The sequence below is a fragment of the Rhipicephalus sanguineus genome, chromosome 1 (assembly GCF_013339695.2).
Source record: "Rhipicephalus sanguineus isolate Rsan-2018 chromosome 1, BIME_Rsan_1.4, whole genome shotgun sequence".
NCBI classification, from domain to species: Eukaryota; Metazoa; Arthropoda; class Arachnida; order Ixodida; family Ixodidae; genus Rhipicephalus; species Rhipicephalus sanguineus.
In genome coordinates this window covers 165,857,521-165,883,585 of record NC_051176.1, presented here as the reverse complement: position 1 = coordinate 165,883,585, position 26,065 = coordinate 165,857,521, and the positions used below count along the sequence as shown (strand labels likewise).

Genomic DNA, 26,065 nt, shown 5'->3' with positions numbered 1-26,065 from the left:
AGACAGACTGGTACGTGTTTCCTTCGTTTTTCTTATTCTCTTGGGACATCTTTCGGACACGCTTGTGAGGCCCGAGGTGCGTGCTCTGCAACTTGCGCCTAACTCCCAGGAATGTGCGTGGCTCAGCCACTGTTGGCATCTTGCTAACTTCCCTGCATTTTTCACAGGCATCGACACCGGCTTCACACGTTCTCATTCACTTGCCGCAGACGTTCAGTTCGCAACGGCTGCCCCGGAACACCAGCACCTCACATGCGTGCAGTACAGCGCGAAGCGAAACAACCAAGTTTCGCTGTGTCCTAACCTCCTCCTCCCCCCGCGAGCGACGCTCTGTCCCGCAGCTGACTTGGAACGGAGCGCGTGTATACAGTCGGGTTGGTGTGTATAGCAGCTCGCAGTGCGAGGAGGAGGACCGAGCCCACCGGGGTCCCCGATTCGAGTGAGCGGCGTCCAGATTAAAGGGGTCAGCGGCCCGCCCCCTCTTCTCGCCTCGCAGCGGCGGCTCGATTGCTGGAGAGAGTGGGCCGGATCCGACCCTGGCCCACCGTCCAGACGCGCACCACACCGTCCACCGTGAGCCCAGCTACACCAAGCAGTGCGTTCACCGGCCGCCGGACAGGCTACAGTATCTGGATCCTTGTTCATCGTCCGCAGCCATGCTGGCACCAAGCAAGGTGGGCTTCCGAATCTCAGTCGCCGCATCGAGACTACCACTGTCCGAGTGGCGCCGAGGCGTTTCACCACGGCACTTCTTCGGTTGTTTTGTTTGAATGTAAACTACGGAAAAATCGAGCCTCTTGAGAGAAAAACAGTCTCCAGCCCCACTAGCCTGCGCGGAAGTGTTGCTCTGATACTGTTACCTCGTTGGTCTACTGAGTTCCTCTTAATGGTACTTTTGGTGAAACTGACTTTTTCAGCGAACGGGCACGGAGAGAGGCGAGGTCTGTTAGGAAACGCATTTCTCAACTCCGGCTAAATTGATGCGGGCTCAACTCCCTCTTAATTTCAACGTGTTTAAATACCGCTGAAATTAGAAGGGAATACGTCCTTTCCTATATATGCGAGAGTGACATTATTGCTCAACTTTCAGGTTGTCACGAAATAGGGATGACGATACAATAGCGAGACTGGGTGCTTAATGAAACAACTGCCAACGTTACAAGGGTGGCTTGTTGGTAGACCGTCGCCACGACAACAGCGCAAGATTAAGACAAGGATGACAGTTAGTCTGAAAAAAAGCACTTTGTGTTTCGAATGCTTATGTCTTCAGCTATCGTCCTTGACTCATTCTTCCGCTGATCTAGAAGCAGCAAGTGTCAGTACAAGTAACCTCTTTCTTATTAGACTTTTCGAAACACGACAGCCCAATCGTTTCGCTTGAACTGTAGGTGAATAACTATTTACCAGATGTCTTGTTTCGATCATTACGAGGTGGCATATGCTATATAATTGCGAACAAAAATCTTTTACACTGCGTTGACACAGGGGCAACTGGCATATATGTAGCACCCTATCGTGTCAGGATGTCAAAATATTTCGCGCACAAATATAACTTACACGTGGAATGTCTCGACTGCAGCGTATGTAGTCAAGAGGAGGTCTCAAAATGTGCATGTACGCTCCTATCGTGACTGATGCTGTAGATAATCATTTTAACAATTTTACGCGCCTGTAAATTACAAATTCGCATAGCACTTACATCAATCTGACCTTTTTACGCGGTAAAAAGAACGAGAGAGGAAGATTAAACGAGCTATTGAAGTTGCGGTTCAAAGCTTACTTCTAGAGGTTACTCTAGTGCAGGTGTCTTACAGCTACGTTAACAAACTACGGACGCTAGCTTTACACTATCATTTTTTTTTTCTAAAAGGGGTAGCAGGTGACCTCATGGTCATTCCTACACTCGCTTTCGGCACTGAACCTCGCAACACCTGATTCGATTATTCGATGCTCACACTTCTCTCTCCCTCCCACTCTCTCGTGCTCTGGCCCCTACTTAGTTATTATGAATGCTCAACCTTTGCTTTTTTCTTCGTTAACACTGTACCCATACTTAGACCAGCAATATTTGTGAAACCGCTATGCACGAGGCACGCGCTTACTGGCTGAGACCTCCTGCGATTTCAGCGCTTCACCGTAAAACAAGTTTCTCCGCGGCGCAATCAAGTACCGCGGCAGAACCACACTTTCCTCTTAGGGCAAGTAAACTATATTTAAAGGCACACTAAAGTGAAACAAAAAAAAATACATACATAATTTTAGGTTGATAAATACCTCTTTGCGAATTCTACACACTGTCGTAAATTTCACCGTCATGGGCTCATTAATAGAAGAGAAAATGAAGGCCAGAGATTCATTTCTAAACTTCGCCCTGAAATTTCTACACAACAGCGTGACGTCACAGATTTCAAAGTGTTTCTTTAAGAGCGAAGCTCTTTAAGCCAGCCGTAAAACGTGCGCGTTTCACGAAAAGCCATGCGCAGCAGCGAGAACCACGGAGCTGCTATCGCTGAGCCACGTCCAGCGACGGAGACACCTCGCGCAACCGAGTTCCGCCGCGCTTCCGCCGCTAGATCAGATACAGCCCTGGAACGTGCAAAGAAATACCGCCGCTCGATCAGATACAGCCATGGGACGCGCAAAGAAAGTACGTGCTCCCGAAGGAGCAGCAGCGCATCGTGAAGCGAGGCTTGTCGCTGTACGAGAACGGCAACGGCAGCGACGAGCAGATGCAGAATACGCGGCCAGGGAACGGGAGAACAAGAGACGACGAGGAGATACTGCCGATCACCGTGAGCGGAGTGCTGCGCGTATGCGAGCCACGAAACGCAATCAAATCGACCAGCTTCGCCGTGTCTCAAGCCTTGCGCGGCCGAGTGCAAACTTTCGCCATTTTTTTTTTCGTTTCTGGCCACATTGGTTCAACAAAACTTTGCTGAAACTTGGTGCACTCGGTCCCCCTTGGAGGAAAATGCACTTCGTTTTTCTGACTGAGAACTATGTAGACACCACCAAATTTGGTGGTGTCTCGCAGACACCACCAAATTTATGACGTCACAGCGAGTTGGTGTGGGAACTTCAAGGTGGCGTCGCCAGGTGCATTTTTTTTTTTTGCTCACATTCTCGTTTACTAAGCGTATTTTTGCGGTAAGGATCGAGGTTTTGGTATTGTGAAAGCGTAATTTACTAATAAGAGAAAAATTGCTCCTCTCCTTAGCCTACCTTTAAAACGAAGCTTCCTTTGCTTCTTCTCCAAGATACGCCAAATATATGAATTCAAAAACTTTCATAAGAGCTGATACAAATTCTGTGTGTTGACCGCCAAAGCAGTGCGAATAAGCACACCTCTGTTCTGTCTAATAATAATGTTTAAAATATACTTTACCACACAAAACGCGAGTACATAATGTCGCCTAATAGGATCCCTCAAGCACACCGACCTGGGACATTAAGAGGCCGGCGGCTTCTTCCATTTACACAATTTTTTCTGTGACTTAGGCATTCCGTATGTTCAACTGCGTCTGCGCCCGCTCTTGACTAATCCTCCAGAACGGGTACGCGCCACTTTGCAACTTCTGTGTTTCAGTGTCACACAAGGGGTGCAGAAGACTTACCATTGGTCGGCAAACTCACTCATGAGTCGACTCACTCGGACTCACTCAGACTCAAATCGGGCTGTGAGTCTGAGTCTCAGTGAGTCCGGGGGAGTAATATTTTGGTGAGTCTGAGTCCGATTGAGTCCGGTTGAGGAAGATTTTAGAGAGTCTGGGTCCGAGTGAGTCCGGTTGAAGAAAGTATTGGTCTGAGTTCGAGTGAGCCATAACCGCAAAATCTGTTTCTTGAGTGAGTCTGAGTGATCTTCATCTTTTATTGCCAACTTATGATCCTATCTACTCATCTTCAGCCCTACTATCACCCTTATATCGGCTTACGTTTACACTCAAGCCTATTCACACATCTCTACGCACTGGCATCCATGCGCCACCTCAATATTTATGGATCAGAGGCGTGATTTGGGGGGGGGGTGCCATGACCGCCCCCTCCCCCGCAGACTATTTTATCTCGTGTCAGTCGCGTATTTCATAAAAGTGTTCTTACTGGATTGAAACCACTGATAACTCATATTAGAAGGCAGAAGATGAAAAGGCGTATCGCAGAGCACCGATTATGTGAGATATTGGCGTTAAAGAGCATTCACACTAGAGCTGTGCACGGGCCGTATTTCCGAGCCCGAGCCCGGCCCGGGCCCGCTGACTTTGTCGAAGGCCCGCCCGAGCCCGACGGCAAAGGGCTGCGAGCCCGCCCGGCCCGGCCCGACGTACGAAAACACAATCCCGGGCCCGGCCCGGCCCGGCCCGGCTTTTTGAAGGTTCGCTGCGAAAACAAAACATCGTTTTCCGGTAATTTGGCATTTTATTGAGCATATCGAATATGACCGAACGACACACGACGAACAGTCTATATTACACAGATTACAAACTGTCGTGCAAAACAGCAAGCAGTCCCACGATTCCGGCTTCAATGAAGTGCGGCGCTTTTGCTTTATGTAGCCCGCCGAACTGAAATTGCGTTCGCTGCTTGCACTCGTCGCCGAAATTGCTAATATCTTTTTTGCCAGCCTGCAAGCTTGGGATATCTCTGTTGCTTGTTTTTCCAGAAGGCTAAAACTTCAGATGGACAGGCGGATGATTCCATAGAGAGATAATCGGAGAGCTCCCCTTTTGTTTAAAGTAGCGAATGGAAAGGAAAAGCGGTAAAGGGCGGTCGCGGAAAAGGCGCTGTATGCGTGCTGGAAAACAATTCCCGCTCATTTTCTATATTTCGGGCTTGAGTCGGGCTCTGCGCCGGGCCCGAGCCCGACCCGATAAAACTCCAAGTAGCCCGAGCCCGGCCCGGGCCCGAGGTGGAAATGCGTCGGCCCGCCCGAGCCCGGCCCGCGGGCCGGGTCGGGCTCGGGCTTTCGGGCTACCCGGAGCCCGTGCACACCTCTAATTCACACCATGATCGAAAAATCTAATTTTACGCTAACGGACTCATGAGCCGACTCACTCAGTGTCACTCAGACTCAGGTCAAGTCGTGAGTCTGAGTGAGTCCAGCTGAGTAATATGTCGGTGAGTTTGAGTCCGAGGGAGTTTGGTTGAGAAAAAGTTTAGTGAGTCTGTGTCCGAGTGAGCCCTGAGAGCAAAATATATTTCTTGAGTGAGTATGAGTGAGCTCCAATTTTTTTGCCGACCTATGAGCCTTACCAATATATTTACTTGTGTGTGCCAATGTGACAAGAAATATGTAGAAGTTGTGACCCTTGCGCTGCATTGCATGGTTTTACGCGCTGTATATGATGTAAGCAAACACAACTGTACGCATCGCCGCTGGTTGTGTAGAATTTATCTAACCACTTGATTAAAGCTTCTTTTCGCATACTCCAGCATTTGCGTTCAACCTGCATAATTTTTTGACGACTTCTACCTTCGCTGTCCGAGTCCAGTTGCCTTCCCCCAGCTTTAGTGTCGAGTCCAGTTACGTGGAAGCGTTTAAGGGTTTTTTTGTGGACCGCTAACAGTGATCACAGTGATGGAAGCTGCAGCACGCTTGAATTTGCTAATAATAATAATAATAATAATAATAATAATAATAATAATAATAATAATAATAATAATAATAATAATATAATAATAATAATAATATCTGGGGTATAACGTCCCAAAACCACGATATGATTATAAGAGACGCCGTAGTGGAGGGCTCCGGAAATTTAAGTACACGGGCCTCTACCATTTCGCCTCCATCGAAATGCGACCGCCGCTGCCGGGATCGAACCCGCGACCTTCGGGTCAGGAGCCGAGCACCACGCTTGAATTTGATGGAACAAGGAAGAGGGGGGTAGGCGCGAGTGATCCGAGATAATTCCCAGTTGATGTAATTGCCACGCATTTGAAACGCTGCTTTGCCCGGACTGTTGTTCTCAATTAAATGCTGGTTGACATCGCTGTGTAATTAAAGTCGGTGCCTCGTGGGCTAGTACTCCGACCTAATTATAGTGTGTGTGCGCGGGACATGGAGAAGGAGAATGTTATATTTTGGATTTCTTGTCCCTTGGGGTGCCATTGTTTTTTATGGTCAATTCTGACAGCTATGAGACACTATGTATCGGCCCCTTCGTATAGAACTGTTGCGTGTTGCGGGATCGCGAGCTAAAAGCAGCGTGAACACATACATACATACATACATACATACATACATACATACATACATACATACATACATACATACATACATACATACATACATACATACATACATACATACATACATACATACATACATACATACATACATACATACATACATACATACATACATACATACATACATACATAGTACACCGTATAGTCAGCCGTGAATGACCAGCACGAGCTTGCAATTTGCCTTGATGGAAGCCCACAGTCATTTTATTTAGAAAAGGGCGGGGCGGGATGATAAATTAGTGCTTTCGGTGTGCCTTCTCCTAAAAAGAAAGATGAACGGCTCTGAAAAGCGAGTACATTTTCTTGCCGCATTGTACCCGACACCGTAAACATACAACAAACAGAAAAAGATTAAAATAGCGATATAAAATAATAATAATTTTAATAAAAGGTGGCATAAATCTCATAAAAGTGCACAGATGTTCTAACGCGAAAAACAAAGGTGGCAGTGAAGTTCTCAGGTGGTATGCTAATCAACCAGGCCAGAAAACATTCTTAAAGAAGAAATAAAAAACGGCTTTAAATAAGAAATAAAATGCGTTTTCGCCGAACTGAAAGCATTAAGAAAACGGCCTGCATTATTCAAGGCCTCATAAGCCTATATCATAAGAAATGCCTTCCGCATTCGGGCTCACGACACACGATATTTCGCATGTGTCCATCTTAGCCCACAACAAAATCACGACTCCTCGTTACATTTCTGATGGAATACGTTTTGTTGATTACCTGATGACTAGCCTCTGAGACATTAAAAAAAGGCACTTATGCCGTGCAGCCAGAGCAAGTCCATGTGTGTTCCTCACCAAAATGTTGAATAATTTGCTTTACCGCCTCGAAAGTGTACAGTGGATCGTGAAGTACATCATTGTGGAGGACTCCCGATTAATTCTAACCATCTAGAGGTCGTCTAATGTGCATACCAGACAAATCATGATATATATGAGCCCTTTTTTCTGCATTTTGCCCGCATCGTTACGCGGCCGCCGCGGCCGGGAATCGAACCCGCGATTTTGTGCTCAGAAGACCAACGCTGCAGCCACTAAACCTCCACAGCGAGTGTATTTATCGCCACAATCATTACAACGATTGCAGCCCAAAACCCGGCAGTTGTGCAGCCGAGTTTTGGCGGCTATTGTAAGTCCATTTACGCATGCTCCTGCAGTATACTCCAATAATGAGTACTACTGCTGGCCGTAGTCTCGGCAAGTTCTTTACACGTTACAGGACAAGCAACGCACGAATTTGATATTTTTCAAGGTGGTCGTATAAAAATCTTGCGCTGACGATGTTATTGCATTTAGCGCCAGTTCCTCCGCGCGCACACTCCCACAGGGATACGAGCGAAAAGTTGTTTACGTCACTAAAGCACGTTGCCTCTTTGGCCATGAATACTGCGAGCGAGTTTGCTAAAAAATGGAATCAATGAATTTCCAACTCGCTAAATACCGTTTCAAAATGCTGTAGATCGGCGTTGCGGCATTGTTTTATTTTGTATTCTGTCAGAAAAACGCCACGTGTCTCTTGCAATAGCGATAGTGAAAACCACAAAGAATCAAAGCGGTGCGAGTGTTATTTCTTGTAAGTAATGATGTTGGAATATTCAAAAAAAGTAAAAAAGATTAGAGATTCTGTGTGCTGATAACGGAAGCCTTTAATGGACTTGCGCTACTTTCGTTTCCGATATCAACTCGGCGAGAGAAGCGTCTCTAGCTAATTATTAAGTGACCTTCTTTTTTCTTTTTTTTTTCACGACGTGAATGAACGCTGCATTGTAAAAAAAAAAAGTGTACAAAGGCTTGCTACCGTATAGCTTTCCGCGGTATAATGCGCATCGCCACGGGAATTTCGCGCATTAAGAACTTTCTGGGGACAATCTCACAGCGGAAGTTGTTCCCGCTATCTTTTCGATATAGAGCGCACTGAATGCAAATTTAAGCGCCGCTTTCGTCGTCCCATTTCCTACCCCGGCGGCAGCCGCACAGCGAGGTTCGCGCTGGTTATTATTATCCACCAGGAAGGGAAATCGGTTATCTCAGTCGCTTAACGTCTCAGCATGAAGAACGCTCAGCGACTGCGAGTTTGTCCGGGCTCGATCATTTCGGCGCTCAGCTCGCTTCCGATTCTCCTTTTGTCTTTTCGTCTTCGTTTGTCTCCTATAACAGCCGAGAAACTGTTCTTGGCTCGTCGACATCTCACCGACATCTTGTATGTACTCAAGCCTGTTCTATAACTCCTCTCCAATTTAGCCCTGGCACGCACTGCGATCCGCAGCTTCGAGTCTCGGTTATTTCGACGTTCCAGTTTCTCTTTTGTAAACCATGTGGGCTTTACGCAAATGATCTTTTCGATGCTCAATGCTATGAGTAGTGTGCATTAAGAAGAAAGAGGGGAAAAAATGGAACAGAAATCGAGGCAAGTAAGACGGAAAAACCAAAAGAACGGAAAACGCATTCTCTTTCAGATGTTTCGAGGATTTCCCTCTTTTATTTTTCGCGCGTTATTATGACGTTCGAAAGCATACGCATATTTTCCGTCCAATCTTCAGCTGCCATCGGTGTTTGCGAGCAACCGAGCGCGGCTAGGACAGAAAAAGAAAATAGTTTACCTTTTAGTGCATACGGCTGGGGCTCCGTGCCTTGCGTTTACTGCAGCAGTTTCGCTGCTGTCGTCTTAAACGTAACGTATTACGAGGGTACCTACCAGTTATAACCGCGGTATGCCGTATCCGTTTCGCCATGCGAAGAAAAAACCTGAGCGGCGTCCATTTACACAGTCGGGCTCAACTTCCTTTGCTGCCTTTGTTTCAGTGCGCGTTTCTCTCTCTCTCTCTCTTTTTTTCTGTCCCGGACAAGGAAAAGTCGAGAGCGGTGGCGCTTCGTAAAGCCGCTTCGTTTGTAATTAAGTCATGCACGCGCCGCCATGCGCAACGCGTAGTTTTCAGAATCTTGCGTTTTTCCCGCACCCAGTTCGTTTCACGTATAGCTATATGGCACGCCTAGAGAGGAAAACAACACTGACGGCGGTGATGTAATGCGCCGCTTGCCGGAGAAATACTGGTTTCGTGCACGCCCTTACGACTTTGGTTTAGCTCAAGAAGTGCCGACAAGTCATTTCCGATAGGTATACCTTCACTTTATTATGATTATAACTACGTTTATTAGTAATCATGTTCTATCATGTTCTATAGTTTGCGCACCCGCGTCATTGTTTTCTCGTTCCGTGTTAGTTTTTGTTACCTGTGTTTCTGTACAATTTCTCTTGCGTAACTTCACAATGTTTTTTACCTTGACTTTCTTTGTGCATTGTGTCTTGTGTATTGCTCCATAAGGGCAGCAGTACAAAGGCTTCTAAGCTGCTCCTGGGCGCAGGAATAAACATTTGATTTATTATTATTATTATTATTATTATTATTATTATTATTATTATTATTATTATTATTATTATTATTATTATTATTATTATTATTAGTAGTAGTAGTAGTAGTAGTAGTAGTAGTAGTAGTAGTAGTAGTAGTAGTTGTTGTTGTTGTTGTTGTAGTACACACTGAATCTGGCGAGATTTGTTGCATAATAATATTGAAATCTACATACAATATGCGATGAATTTTTAAAAAAATTTAGACTATCAATATCCTTACAAAAAAATATTGAATGCTGCAGAATTTGAACAAATTGAACCCTCAAGTTTGCAATTTTACGACTAAGCGATAACGAGTTATATCGCAATGTTTCTGGCTACATTCTGTGAATGACTGAAGCGGAGAAAATTTATGCAGAAGAGTATTTTACACCACACTAAAATATATTCCTCAGTTGTACTCAGTACCTTCGCAAGACCCTCATAAATATTTTAACAAGTTCCCACAAAATACGCGCTCATATACGTATGTCACGTTCGCGCTCTTCGGGTCCTCTTCAGCTGCAGCACGTTTATAAAACCCCAATGTCTAGTTTTATTCTTGTTCGGCTTTACAAATTCCGTGCTTCAATATTTTTGACTGACCGATTTTCAGCAATTTTCTTAAAAGCCTACGGAATTCTGAGTTAATATACTGCTATGGTTTTTTTTTAATGCAACAAATTTCATTCAAATGGTTCCAGCGGTTGTCAAATCAGGTAAATTATGCTGTTCGCGTCACCCATAGCGGGAAAATCAAGTTGGCAGCGAGCTAAAGATGGCTTAAAGGAAAAGCTCGTCGCTTAGCTCGCTAAAAAGGACTGCGGTAGAATTAACACATACCTCTGTATGGGATGGTGTTAAGTAGGCATATTGCTTGCTTGCTTATCGGCTTTTCGTATAGTATATTCTTAGGGAGCGTCACCACAGTCAAACAGAGCGTTGCTCGTACAAGCACTGTTCCTATCTCAGCTTTTGAAAAATTTCGCTGTCTGTTGTCGTCGCTAATGCCCACTAGATGGCAGCTCGTTCTCAGGTTGCCCAGAGCCACGTTACTATGGGTGCGCGAATACTCGAATACGAATCTTATAAATGGCTCTGCGAATAGTTCGATTCGCGAATCGAATATCTACAATTCGATTTCTTGAATAGTCGCCGCTCGATAATTCGACCATTCCAGCGGCTTCGCGGCACCACCGCTCGACTATATTGAAGGAAAGCTGATATTTCAACCCCGTTTTCAAAACTGCCTGCTATTGGCAGCTTAAACGAACACATCAGGCCCGTAGCCAAGAATTTTTTTCTGGGGGCGGGGGGCACTTGCTGAAAGCCTTGACTATTTGAGAAAACGCCTATTTTCATTATTTATTTTCGGTAAAACACCATCATAAAAATTTCAGGGGGGAGGGGGGCCTGACTACGGGCATGGAACAGATGGTACAGTAATTTACACGCTGTACCCCCCCCCCTCCCCCAATATCGCACGTCAAGCAAACAAACAATAAAACCATGTCGCAGACAGCATTCCACAACGGATACTTGACGTATAGTCTCCCGACTAACTACTTGACCTTACTAGAGCCATCGTCCTCTTCATGAACTTCGATGGCCAGTCCCTGTTGGTTTGAAGTGCGACGTCGGTATTCCCTTTTCTGAAAGGAAGACATGTGCTTCTTGCATGACATTGTCGCATACCAACATACCAACATACCAATCGCGTAGCTCGGTCACGTATGCCACAAGCTCCGAAAGGCGTCCCAACTCCTCCCCGAGAAAACCTCTGCGCTTAGCGTCACAGTGAAAGTTTGGTCGTTTGGTCATGCTGCATTCGCCACTGCATCCGTACAGAAACTCCAATTTTTTGTCCCGCCACGGGGTTAGGCTTTTTCGGCATGGAGAATAGTAGCCCTTTTGAACGCTGCTCTGAACGAGTGCAGCCAGTTTTCTTTATTTAATTTTTTTTCCGAGAGAAGCTGACTGCCGACCGTGTGAAGCAGCTACTCTTTTTGCATGAAAACTTGTGAAAATTGAGGTCTGTGAAAATAAAAGTTTTGATATTCGCTATTCGATTCGATATTCGGCTTTTCTTTCTTAATTCGATTCGGCATTCGATTCGAAAGCTACTATTCGGTATTCGCACACCACTAATATACCCTTGTGGTGTTGCCATCACATGCTGTAAGCTGCGTTCCTCCTCCATTTGATCTAGTAAATTGCCCCAGCCTCTCACCCCGGAAGGTCTTGTGGCCCAATGTTTAGGTATCCCTCGATAATGAGCAGTTCCTTGCGCTGTTATTTATACTGCCAGCATTTGCCTTTCGCGGTTAAAAGGGAGAGAGCGTTCAGAATAGCGCACAGACTTACCAACGCTGACCAACCGGCAATTATTATGGCCTATATATACAGACTAGAGGGCTGCGAGAAACAGAAATGTGCATGTACGAGCGTAAAATTATAGGACAATCACTGCTGACAAAAGGCTTACTCTAGCTTCCTGCACAAACAGAGGCGCCTCTGCAGGAAAAATCCCTTCGCGAACGTGTACGAGCGCCACATATTGGTGTCGGCGCCTCCATGTTGGAGGAAAAAACTGGAAACCGTGTGCGGAACATAGGCGCATTCTCAGGGAGCACAGAAAGGAAAGAGAGATATTGTGCTCGCTTATTCGAAGCGCATATTTCCCGGACACTGTGGGAAGGCACTGAAATTCTACCGACACGGAACCTGTGCGTTGCTGGGAAAATTTGTCATGCGGCACAAGCTGCGTGCCGGTCAGGCGCCGAATAAACAGGCTGGACCCTGGAGAAAGGCTGAGCAGAAAAGGCCGAGCGCGCTGTAAGCATGTAGAATGGGAAGGGGGGGTAGAGACGCAAAATTTCCGGAAATTTTTAGCAGCAGGAAAAAGAACGCTTTCTTTTAAAGGATTCAAACGAGGGAGAGCGTTTTTTTTTTTTTTGGTATTTGCACAATGCACGCTTAGTTTCACCTAACTTCGCACACAGAAAAGTGGTGCCAGAGAGAGCGAGCTAACCGTGCACAAACGTGCGGCGAATGCTATTTGAGGCAAACGAAGCAAATTTATACCCGCATTATCATGGAAGTGCACAGTAGCTATTTTCCGAAACAAAACAAAAAGCGTTTAACGTGACTTGCACATTTCTCCTATGTACTTAAGAAAAATAAATTGTCTTTTCCGCTTCTTATTTACCCCTCACGTTGCGTAAGGATGTCTCCTTCTTTTGACCTTTTCATATAAAAATGCGTTTCGAACCACCATACGTCATGTCAAAAGCTATCAGAAAAGTTACGCAGGCAAGCGGATTGGTGTTGCCGTCTATAAACATGCGAGAAGTACGGCGCAGATAGTCTTGCGTGGCCTCCGATATATGCACAGTAACGCCTCGACGTGGTGGCACCATCCTGAGGTCATCGATGTACTATAGTATTGCCGAAACACAGCCCCTGGCCTAATATGCACGCTGGCTCACTGAAGACACTCGAAATTAAGCGTGCCTCAGCTTCCTCGTTATTGGAATTCTCTCCAGAACGGATGGTGACAAGAATACTTAGTAAAATTTCATATTTCGCTTTTCTGGTGCCGAAAAAAAAAACGAAACAAAAGACGAGTTTGTTTCCCAATTTTACCGTTTCTTCTTTCTTTTCTTTTTTTTTCATGTCCCTTTATCTGCTGGACAGAACGTTCTCTTAGGGCGCTGTGCTCCTACCTAATTTATTTTGGAAACCCGCCACTCATGGAGGGCTGCCCGCTGCTGCAATCGAAATTGTGCGTGACAGCGTCCAATAACGAATGAACTGTGGACTAGCTTAGCACGACAAGGTAAGCGTCACTGAACTCGACCGACGAGGTTAGGATTCTCGCACCGGGCTTCGTGTGTCGCTTCTGGTTCCTGTCTTCACAAGTTTCTGCGCTTAACACTGAGAATATATCAGGGTACCTTCGTTACAGCGCAATCCGCGGCAGAGCATGCCCATTTGATCTACAGATAAGAACAAACTTGGCGGTGAGGCTGTCAAACTACATGTCTGTCACCTCAACTTCAGCATTACTATCAGCCTTATGTCGGCACACGTTTATACTCACCTCTACTCACACATACTTCCACGCGCTAACGTTAATACGTCAGCTCAATATTTATTGATCAGGTGCGTGAGTTGCGCAGGGAGAGGTGGAGGGGGTGTCTTGACCTCCAACTGCGAACTCTTTCATAAGAAGTTATTGATAAAAATATCTCGTGTGAGTCATCTCTTTCAATAAAAATGACCTTACTGAATTGCAAACTCTGGTAAATCTTATTTGAAGGTACGAGATTAGAATGTGCTAAGCGAGATATTGGCGATAATTATGCGAGATATTGGTGTTAAAGAGCATTTACACTATGGTAGAAAAAGCTAATTATAGGTTAACCGACTCATGAGTCGACTAACTCAGACTTATTCAGACGCAGATCGAGCCGAGAGTCTGAGTCTGAGTAAGTCCGAGTGAATCATATTTTGGCGAGTCTGAGTCCGAGTGAGCCCTAAGGGCAAGATACGCTTCGTGAGTGAGTCTGAGTGAGCTCAACATTTCTTACCGACCTATGCATGTGGCCACAACTCCTCAACTCCGCAACACTTCCTACATGGCCGAATAGTGGAGGTCGCCATGGTTCGAATAAAAGACGTCAGTTCAAAGCGCGAATTTGCGAACGCATCAAATGTACTTAGCTCACGTGCACCTGTGAAGGAAATACTAGCTAAATGGGTGTCCAGGAAAAGATGCCGGGATGACATGTAGAGGCCAACAATCACTAAAAAATTAAGTGATGAGAAGGCGCAATGCAAAGCAATAAATCTGAATAGAACGCGGACCACATTCTTATTTGTGGCGCTCCACTGTTTATAGAAAAGAGCGAAAAACACACTGCCAGATGTAGCAAGGTTAATTAATTAGTTAGTTAATTAATTAACGAACTGTACGTGCAAAAAGTAACTATCAGTTCAGCTTTGTGAACTAAGATGTGAGCTTTATAGCATTCTATTTGTTTTGTTTGTTTCTTTTTATCTGTTTCCTCGCCTCAATTACAGCAGTCTAATTGAACTCCCGAATTCCACTTACAATTTTTTTTCGTGTTCTTGCCAGGTGACCCCTGGACGCTGAATTAAGCTGGCAGGACCTTGACAGGTGCTGAATGCCAGTGTAAAGCCTGGGCGAAGCGCGACGGACAAAGCAGAAAATTTGTGTGCGTCCTGCTTCCTCTTAACTGTTTAATAAATGCGCATACGTTGTTCCCATACGTTTACAATCTGCTGTTAGGAGGTGGTTATGTGGTGGCAGCACTTATAGTGGCATCGCTACATGCGGGCGGTTTCACCCATGCCTAGTGTCAAATTGGCCAGTAGCCCAACCACAGAAGTGATCGGCTAAAATTGACTGTACTTACGTGGCAGTGTGAACATTGGCTGACGCAAAAATCAGACCACCCGTCTGGTCATTACAGGACAGTTTTCGTTTTAGAGCAGCAGGTACGCAGGAAGGCGCATCTATACGACGCCTTCCTGCGTACATGCGTACCTGCTGGTTGTTTTTTTTTTTTCTTTTGTTTTTTTTTTTATTAAGAAACACGCATGCAGGATTTGTCACACAAGTTGAGACAGTACATTAGGTCATCTCTAGATCACTCCGCAAAAGGATTCTTTTTTTCATCGGTCTTCTGAGGAAAGTTGTTCGAGGCTAACAAGGTACCAAGGGGAGCAAGATTTGTCAGATCAATTCCAGTTTTTTTAGAGGGAAGTGTCTGTCATTTCCATGACGGCTATAGAGCCACTAATTTGCAATGTCGGCTCGTTAAAGCGCGAACGGTTAAAGGTGGAAGCCACAAGGAGGACATCCAACTTGTCTCTATACAAGTCTTCCGTTTCCACGTTAGTTACAATAATTTCGAAAAAAAAAAGAGAAAAAAATGATGGCCCTGTGTGCTCAAGGAAAGTCCCGCCAAAAAAGGGGGTATATCGGTACGGATCCTCGCTGGGCGCATTGTCTCCTGTGAATAACTTTCCTGTCTTCCATTATGAACGCAGAGCTCATTGGGCCACAGGTGGCGGCAGCTAAAGCGGGGACGGCCACCCGCGGATTGTGCTGCACATGGGAAGCCAAGCGAACGGCTGACCAGTGCCGCCGTTCCCTCGGGAGAAGCCGTAACGGAAGAAAATCGCATTACACTCCGTCAGCAGCAGGCACGCACACCGAGCGAGATAGAGCGGGTCGATGCGCGCCGTTGCACCGAATCGGCTGTTCCGCGGACGGCTGCGCGTCGCCGGTGTGGCCCTGTTTTCAGTCGCAGCATGAGCCTCCACGATGCGCGCAAGGAGACACGAGATTGGTCCGCTGGTGGGTGCAAGCCACGCAGCGCGCAATAAGTGAGCCCACCCCAATGTAGCTGAACGAAGACGAAGGTACGGTCGGACTGCGCACCGCGGAAACGCCATGCGCTTGCGAAAGCGCCACATATTACGATTGCGTTTCTCCGCGAGGCGATGATTGATGAGCCTTACGTTTGGCCTCGTTTGTTGAAGTTCTGGACAGTGGGCCGATTTGAGAGCAATTCGCCTAGCATGGGAAGAAGCGGGTGAAAAAAAAAAGGCTTTCCGAAGCCCTCGCTATAACGAAACTTTGTGGCATGCAGTGGTATACTGCGGTGCTGTGGTTTTTATTGATGTTATTTTTATTGATCTTATTCTACGTCACAAAGAACCTAAGCTGGAAGGCCACGAAAATCTGGAATTGTCAAATCATGAAGGGCAGCTGCTCTAAGAAAAAAACAAACAAAAAGAAAGTACTCATAAACTGTCTATTCTGCCAATACAAAGTGATAAGGATAACGATGAAAATAGAGAATGAGAAAAAAAAACCACGTAACGAACGATAAAACGGAATTAACGGACAGGAAGGCGGCAACATCGACATGACAAAGCAGATATGAGTAGGCGATATTTAATACTTGAGATTAAAGCGAAGAAAGGAAGCTGCCTAGGTCATGTTTTCGTAACGGAGATCAGCAGTATAGCGTGTTATAGCAAAACGAGGCGTATCAAGAGAATAAATGCTGCGAAGTGTGACAGTATAATGAAACAAGGAAATTTGCTGGCATTTAAGTATAAGCTTGGCTTGTATACACGACAATTTAATTGTAGGTTCTTGGGAGATGATGTTCTTGAGAATGATTATGATGATGCAGTGTTTATTAAGGAAGGCAAAAGAAAGAATGAATGTTTGCCATGACATGTACAAAATGGAGAGAAGCCGGCATTCGAAGCCGTCTAATTAGGAGCGGGAGGCTTCCTATAGAGAGTCTGATAGGTAGCTGACGACCCTGTTCGCACGCTGCCTTGGCAGCGCCGTTCTTCGGGTAGTCCGGCTGCCCGCAATCGCGCATTTTAATGCAAATAGGACTGATCGCCATAATATCGTACAGCAGGAACTAACGTAATGCAATAACATGCGCCAAAACCCCGATGTGGTTATGAGGCACCCCGTACTGCGGGATCTTCGGCTATCTGCCCCGGCAAATCTCCGCGCTTTTAAACCCTTTCGCTGAGGCCGTGCTGACGTTCTGCCGCGCGGCATGAATCCTCGAAAGTTCTTTTTCCTCCGAGGAGGAGAATGGGCCGTGGGGGAGGTGATAGCTCTAGCGTGGCAGCTAACTGCGCATGGTTGACACCAAAATTATTCAAGCATGCCGGCTGCATGAAGCGCTCAGTTGCGCAACCTCCTTGAAATGACGAAACCTATTGCATACCGACAAACAAACAAACACTGAAGACCATGTTGTGCTCCACGGACCCCGGTCCCTCCCCCGTTCAATTAGACTCCCGAAGCGTGACACGCGAGGCTGCTCTAGAAATCGCGGCGCCACCCACTTCCAGCAATGGTTGCATGCGCAGACAAAGGGCTACTTCAGGCGCAGTTCCTCGTAAACGGCTAGGCGTCCTCACCGCGTTGCCTTTGGCGTGTGCGACCAAAACAGCGTGCCTCGCACGCTGCTCGTAGCGAATGAACGGCAAAACTGCCAGCAACTGTGTGGGTTCGTATATGCGAAAGAAATCCCCGAGAATATACGCTATATACAAGAGCACATCAAGGACGGCATGCGCGGCGTAGCGTGCGGGCCGCTTCCCGGCAAGAACGGCCGCGGGCCCTGTATATGAGCGCATTTTCATGCTAGTTGTATGAGAAATTCCTGAATGCGCGCAAACACACGAAAATGGGCGCTAGTCGGTGACCTTAAAGCGGCGGCGTGCCCTCTGCATACAGGAGGGCCAAGTGTATCCATTCTTGCAATCGCAGTTATTTGTGCAGTTCTCTTGCGAAACACGTATAGTGGATGACGCATCTGTAGACGGATCCCCCGCCTACTCTTGCATTATTTTCCTGCCCCACGAAACGGAAAATAAACATACACTTAATGGTAGGTGCGAACTCTCTAAAGGGGTGCGTCATTGTGCTATGCCTTTAGCATTTGCTGTTGTATTTCGCGGTCGACAACTCGCCCCGGACATAAAAGCTGCCGACGACACAGTTTTATAGCGACCCGTCGCCCCACCGTCTGCCTCCCTTGTCGGGAAATCGAGTGCGCGAGCTCGAACCGCGATCGAGGTAACGCTGAGACGTGGGGATTTATTTATTTATTTATTTATTTATTTATTTATTTATTTATTTATTTATTTATTTATTTATTTATTTCGGTGACAATACATAACCGCTGTGGTGCAAAACCCAGTTACAACGTGCCCCATGCATTGCGGCACCCTTGACGTATAGCGCTGCCCTCCAAGAATAGAAACACGGGAAGCGCCGCCAAAGCCGCGCTGTGCGCTCATCTGAACGGGAAGTTCTGCCCAACGACCTTCAAAGCGTCTGCAATTGTGCGCGCTTTTGTGGCTGCCGGCGGTCCTTGAGCTACAATGAGCTAAATCTTGGTTTCGTAACGGTACACAGGAGACGCACGTACGCGTAAGTGACTCTCGCTTACTGTCTGCTCTCGCATTATTCCCTTTTGATTAGATAATTCATTGACTAATGTAGTATGTAGAATTCAATGTACGTCATAAACAAAGACAGACAAACTTCTAAAATAACGAGCGCAGGATCCCGTGTTAGGAGGCGGGGTATCATAGTCTGAAGTAGACATGTGCGCCGGACCCAAAATCACCGGCAGCGGCGCGCCGGTGTTTCCACCTCCGGCGGCGGCGCGGCGCGCGGGAGGGGGGGGGGGGGAGGGATAGTGAATGCGATAAGTACACGCCGTAATGTTACATGAACGAGGGCTAGCAGCTCTTTTTGCTCCAGTCTCACTTAGCTCTACAAAACGCTGGTGTATGGTAATACTTCCGCTCCCGGGAGAGAAGCGGTTTTCGGTCAGTTTGTCGTATCAGTGGTCCGAGCGCGAAGCAGTGAGATCACAGCGCTCACAGCGCGTAGAAGGTATACGAGCCGTTCGCTGGGGGATGTCTGCCGAAATAGCGCGCGCGCCAGCGCTCACGACCGCGCCCTTATAGTCAAAGTTCACAGTTGCTGCTCGAGTTACGCAGTCCCTCTCCCCAGACATCCCTTCCTGCTCCTTTGCCCAGCACATGACGGGCGGGACGTTTCCTTCTGCTTCAGGAGCAATCGACGGCAGGCCTCGCACGCGGGTTGATGTTATTCCGTGTGACGGAGATGGCCAGCTGTTTCATCTCTGCTTTAGCCATGTTCCTTGCCAACGCTCGCGAGCTTTTACTCGCGGGTAGAACAAACAATGCGCGGAGCGATGTTATCGATTTAGAGTTTATACGGAACATGACGGCGACGGTGAAAACCTGTCCTGAGTGTCGATACAATTGCTAACGCAATAAAAAACACACAAAAAACCGTCGAAGCGGCCTTGCCTTTTTTCTGGAAAGCTGCATCGTCTCCGCTGTAAAGAGTGCGCCCGTTAGAATAATCATATAATCCGGCGCCTTTTCCTTTGGTTTCGTCCTCGCCTTCAATACCCTTCTTACAGGGGACATCTCCTCGCCACTTATTTCTTCATAAAGCACGCGTACAATGTCAGCACTAAGCGTTGAACCTATCATGATTTCGCGCTTTTCGGCTACAGTCTGTTATCTTTGCATGCGCGGTCGCAAACGCTCAAAATGGAGCGAAATCAGTTAATCGCGTATACGATAGTCGTGCGAGAGAAGCAAGAGCGGGTGGGCGGCTGCATAGCAAAGCAGTATGGGAGGCAATTCACAACTGTTATTTCTCATATATGGACCAGTCGAGAGTATGTACCCTGATGATGTCACGTGAATCACTGTTCTGGCATCACGAAGTGCACCAAAAGACAAGAAACGCAAAGAGAGAATAACGCGCTCGTTGTTTTTGTTTTATTTTTGTATTTTCAGAGGCTGTTAGGGGCCCTTTATAAAAACAGGGCGTGCAAACATGGGCACAGGAGAGTAGTCAAGGCACCAGAAACGCCGCTAACAACTGAAAAATCACACAGCGGCGGAACCGAAGGTAGACACAAATATTTATCTGCGTATTCCCACGTAAGAGGCCATACCTATCAATCAAGTGCGAGTAGTGGTCTACGTGAGAGATAGCTGTTCACTCTCTCGACTTCTCTCTTATGTCCTTGTTTCCACGTCATGCCTTCTTAACATGAATACCTACCAACTACTTCAGCTATATTCTAAGTTTGCCATTCTCTTTACTTGTGTATTCATTTATCGACTTACTCGAGTAAGAATGAAAGGAACAAGTGTACTAACGCACCGATATATATATATTACTTAGCTATTTTATTTATGCACAGCGTACTAGGTCCCATATCCCAAGAATATGATATCCACCGAGTTGGGTCGTCGCCCTTTAAGGCTGGAGGACGCGGCAGCGTTAAGGTCAAACAATACTCGTGATATTTCTGATAAAGAAAAAGATACTACAACGTCTGGGGAGCTATTCTCGATGCGTTCACCCAAAGGAGGTGTCCACAGTCCATTTCGGCGGAGCGCATTCAGTGGTTCAAAAAAGCGGTGAGCCATGATGTCACCTCGCTCTTGACCACGTCACCGCACCGAACCCGCCAGCACATTCCTAGCGCAAGAAGAGAGTGGACGAAATGCACAGAAACAGGAACTTTTCAAGTCTGAATATGCATATGAATGTGTCCCAGATGTTTGAGAACGATGCAGGGAATGCGTACCGACCTTACGCTGCGTTAGACGAGCGGCCGCATTAAACCTAAATCGATGGCTAACACGATCAAAAGACATGTGCACCGAAAATCGGATCTCTGAGGGCTGCGTTCGTTGCATTGAAGCGCATTCCGTCCCTATCATTTGTGTTGAGAGTGTTTGAAAGCTTCGTGATGTCATGATGGCGCTGCAGAACAAGAACCGGAAACAGGGGGCGCGCTTCTCGCCGAGCTCCCGCTGAAATGGACAGCTCATTACATGGACGCATCGAGAAGAGCTCCTCCGGAGAAGTGTTGTATTTTATTTCCAGATTTCCCATTCGAATTAAAAGAAAAGACTAACGGTGGCGCGCCGCAATTATTGCGCGGCGGCGGCGGCGGCGTGACCTCTTTTAGGACTTCGGCGGCGGCGCGAGCGGAGTGGCCAAAAACAGGCGGCAGCGGCGGCGCGGCGCGGCTTCGCACACTTCTATTCTGAAGGCACCCCCCCCCCCTTTTCTCTTCCCTCGCCTCCTCCGACGCCCATCACAAAACAAAAAAGAAACAAACGAAAACATAAAGCTCACTTGCGCAAAATGCGTGATTTATTTTCAGTGAAATATGGATTTCAACTCCCGTCCGCAGTGAGCAGAACCTACGTGCGGACACATTACGTTTTTGGGGCTACATGTGCTTCCATGTGCTGAATGCAAAATAATAAAATTTACAAGACTGAATTTGCGCTCTCCCACCTGACCAGTTAGTGTGTATGCACGCGTGTGCAGGAGGGGGAAGGAGGGTGGATAGCCAGGGCCTTGGTCACTGAATGCGCACGCCTATAGGGATGTATGCACTAAAACAGCTAAGCTTTTATAGGAGAGATCTCGCGCTCTTCAGAAGTGCTGAAATGGGTTACCAAATCATGAGAGAAAACTTATTTGTCACTGCTCGAAAACACACTGAAGGCTTTACAAGTGCTCTCACTATATCCAGTTCACATACTTCTTTATACGCTCGAGTGTTTTCATGCGCTTCGAGTAAATGTTCAGCTTAATACTTCTATACTGTGCGCTATATTCGACGGATGCTTGACTCCGCATCACGTTTCAGCCGCCACCGCCACATCAAAACCTTCGTAGTACTATGCAAATTTACTATTAATGAGAACTAAAAGACAATAATGTCAAGGAAAGGGAGAGGATTCTGGGCATTGTTGTCTGTTCTCATTCATATTGTGTCTAACAAAGAAAAACTCTCAAAAGTCATCGTCTTTCCTTCATGCAGATTTACTGCAGCAGGAAACGCCGACTGAGGCAGTGCTACAGGGCATAGGGTCGGCAAAAAATGTGTGCTCACTCAGACTCACTCATGAAATATAGTTTGCCCTTAGAGCTCACTCGTTTGCCCTTAGACTCACTCGGACTCAAACTCACCAGCATATTACTCACCCGGACTCACTCAGACTCACGGCTCGATCTGAGTCTGAGTGAGTCTGAGTGAGTCGACTCATGAGTGAGTTTGCCGACCTATGCTAGGAGGTCACAAAGACTAAAGCGCGCACCTGGTACCCTTATCATCATCGTCTTGTTCTCCATTCAGCTTACTCTATACGTGCATTGCTGGACAAAGGCCTCTCCCAATGGTCTATTCACCGCATCTAGTACGAGTTGATTTCATTTTATTCTTACGATCTTAACTTCGTCACCCCACCTAACTCGTTGCCGTCCGCGGCTGCGTTTTCCATCCATTGGTATCCATTCCGCTGCTTTAACTCACCGCGGGTTGTCTGTCCTACGCATTACGTGGACCACCCAGGTCCTTTTTTTTTTTTGGCTTAATGTCATCTAGAATATCGGCTACCTCAGTTGTTATCTGCTAGATTCTGCTGTCTTCCGATATCTTAATCTAACGCCTATCATTTCCGTTCTATCGCACGCGGCGTGATCTTTAACTTTTTCTCGCGTTTCTCTGTTATTCTCCCAAGTTTCAGCCCCATATGCTAGCACAGGCAATATGCAACGATTGTATACTTTTCGCTTTAGGGACAAAGGCACATTGCCTGTCCTCTTACCATCGTTTTATTTCGCGACAAGAACACAGTACGACCACCCTGTTCGTTCTGGAATGGTTATAATAAACAAATACGACACGGATGAAGGAGTTGTCGCAGCCGCGACACTAGCAACAAATTCGAGAAAACGTTGCGACTGTCCATCGGCCTGTATCATTCGTCTGTCTTGTACCAGTTATCTAAGAGGCTACACCACGGTGGCAGAATAGGGGAGGTGGCCAAACGAGCGCCGCAAGCGCGTCACCGAAACTCTCAAGCTTCTAAAGCGGTCTCCAGATGGCGGAAAGAATTTGCGGGCTCAAAGACGCGCATCGCAAGCTTTCACTGTGCAGTAAAAGGGCGGGTATTACAGTAATTAATTTTTCTGGCTTTAGAGCGTTGTTTATGCTTTTCATAGCTTGTAGAGGCTGTCTGCCGACCTTGTTCATAAAATAAGTGTACTAGGTCGTATGGAGCTTTAAAAATTTCTTATCGGTGCGGGTAATCTCGACAAGACTGACACAGAACGCCGAGCGCAAGGGTCCTGCGTGTATTTTTCCGGAAGCGTGAAAATTGTTACCGTCGAATGTACAGCAGCATTTAAAAAATATGTAGTTTTCATGTTATTGTAAGTGGCATTGGATTATGGACGTTTGTAGTTAGTTTATGATCGTCTGGCTATAACTAAATTTCGCTATCACGCGGTAACCAGTCGTTTAATTATTGCTCAGCTCTCTAATAGCAGAAGAAAATTCTGCAAAATAAAAGGACCAAAACAATTTTATTGACCATCAACTTATGAATACAATTACGCGATAATATAATGTGAGCACTTTTTCAAGGTACCAGTGTACAATTAAATAATTGTACACCGTAATTGCACTCAACTGTATATTCACTTGTACGCAGTTACCCATAATTACACGTAATTTTACACTCGGTTGAACATTGCAATCAATTACGTTATGCTCAACTGTAGTAAATGAACACAGAATCTCTTACGACTTCAGCTGTGAAGCAGTAACCAGTTCTGATAGCTTCCTCAGTTTTTCAGTTTTGTCATCAGCTTTTCGATCCTCTTTTTTTTTTGCATACTAACGCATTCTCATAGATACGCAGTAGTACAGCAAATTAGCCATGGTCGTTTCCAATTGTTACATGTGCATGTAAATGCAAACGCAAACGCGCGGTTATCAACCACATTGCCGAATATTAGCGCCTAAGCATCCGGTTTTTTTTAGTTTTTATTTTAAATTTGGTCTCTGTGGCTAGCAGCTGCAAAATAATGAAATAATAATATAAACAAGGAATAAACGAGGCGTCCGAAGTCAAGCTGCAAGTGTAAATCTGCGCGAAAAGTCCGTTTCACTCGAAGGCAACTGTTCAGTGTCACTGTAGACATGCATGGTGTACGGCACTACGATGCTAAGCTCTTTCTCAAAAGTCAGGAACTTAAAAATACAGCTTCAATGCTCGCAACGCCCACCGGCTACGTACTTCCAAGCTCGGCGGAGCGGAGAAATGGGCACGGAGTCGCCCATTTCTCCGCTGCCACCTTGCGCGAAGCGGCGCCGGCTGGCTACCTCTCCACTTTAACTATTCTTCCACCGTGTGCTACACTATTCCACGATCACTTCTTCGCTGTTCGGGCTTTCGTACGCTGTTGTACAAGCACTCCGCCACTCAACAATAAATATACCGTCAGCCTTTGCTCTTCGACGGCGTCCGAGCCCTATATCAGACAAATATAGCAACGATGATAATCCTGAATCGGTTTACTGCAGCCCTACACACATATGCAGAGTGTTTCAATAAATGTGCCCGAAAATCCTCAGAAACACGGGAAATAGAATATGTTCTCGTTGCCCTCATAATTACTTTCTCTTCGCGGCAGTCATCTTAAGATTGCTAGAGACATCAATTACGGCAGTATTTAAAGAAATATGATCATAATGTCAGCTAACGGTGTCATTTGAAAGAAGGCATTCTTCCCCATATCACATATATGGATCATTTCTGAAAGGGATTTGACATCAGGATTCAAGAAATATATATCGAAAGCGATCTCCACAATGACTAATATTTGGACTGAAGTATAGTGTTCTTGTTCTGCGGTTATGTTTCAACACAAGGTGACCGCATGGCCTCACGAAAAATATGCGTCTGTTTACCTTACCCGAACAAAGCGTTATTAATCACGATAGGCGAGAAAATAATGCGAAGCACCATTTAGCAATGTTACAAACAGCCACGAAGTCATAAAAAAAAATATGGGACGAAGACTGTCATGAGCGGGCCGTGGGCCGTTAGCGAAAGATCGGCGGGCCGCGTGTTTGACACCCCTGCTCTAAAACAAAGATGATGGATTACTGACTAAAACACAGCGGGGAGATTTTGTCATTTATTCAACTTTCGTATACGCAAGGTAACTTCTATTTTTGAATGATTGATTAATAAGATTCATAGCAAAAAAATCAAAGCGAAAAGCTTTGCTTTGTAGCTCTTCTACAAGATCTTTTTCAACAGACACGGTGGCGACGCTACAGTCGCGCAACTTGGAGACAGCATTGCATTACGCAACCAGCCATGACGAGAGAGCTTCTCATAACGCTTCTATTCCTCGCAATGCCGGCCCAACATATGATCTCTGAAAAGCAGCGCATGGGCCGAGTATGTTTGTGGGGCCGCACTGCCGTAGCTTTGCCTGCAATGGGGCCGTATTCTGAGGCGATCGCTCTCGGCGACAGTGCCGCTTTGCATGACGTAGAATCTCGCGTGTCCGATGAATGAAGTGACTACTTGTCCGCCTTTCCTCAACCAGCCAATCATCGCGCACTAAAAGCGATATTATGTTGACATCTCCAAAAGTGATCACCTCGGAATAAGGGCCAAGGACGCGCACTTTGACGTGGGAATCACGTTTTCTACCGACGCTGGTGTTTTTCTTTTCTTTTTTTTTAAATCGTGCTTAATCGTGTTGCGCGACGCTGCCTACTAATTTTTTTCTTCCTCACTGCGAACGATAAACCTCATTACTGACAGGGCACGGCACCTTGAGGCTCGGGGACACCCGCCGTACTCCGCAGCTAGTACACTGCACCACAGCCCACCGAAGTCCGGGTTGTATAGTAACAGATGACTAGCAGTTGACCGAAAATTGTCTGCACTCTGAGGG

General features: G+C 46.3%; 1 protein-coding gene across 1 annotated transcript in view; it reads left to right on the top strand.

Annotated features, from left to right (window-relative positions):
• The first annotated feature begins 375 nt into the window (after nt 1-375).
• LOC119401662 (uncharacterized) overlaps nt 376-26,065 on the top strand; it is a 70,017-nt gene continuing 44,327 nt past the window's right edge. Inside the window, exon 1 of the mRNA XM_049417508.1 lies at nt 376-674. Within this exon, the coding sequence (XP_049273465.1) occupies nt 657-674 (18 nt within the window). The 5' untranslated portion in view covers nt 376-656. The remainder of the gene's footprint in view (nt 675-26,065) is intronic.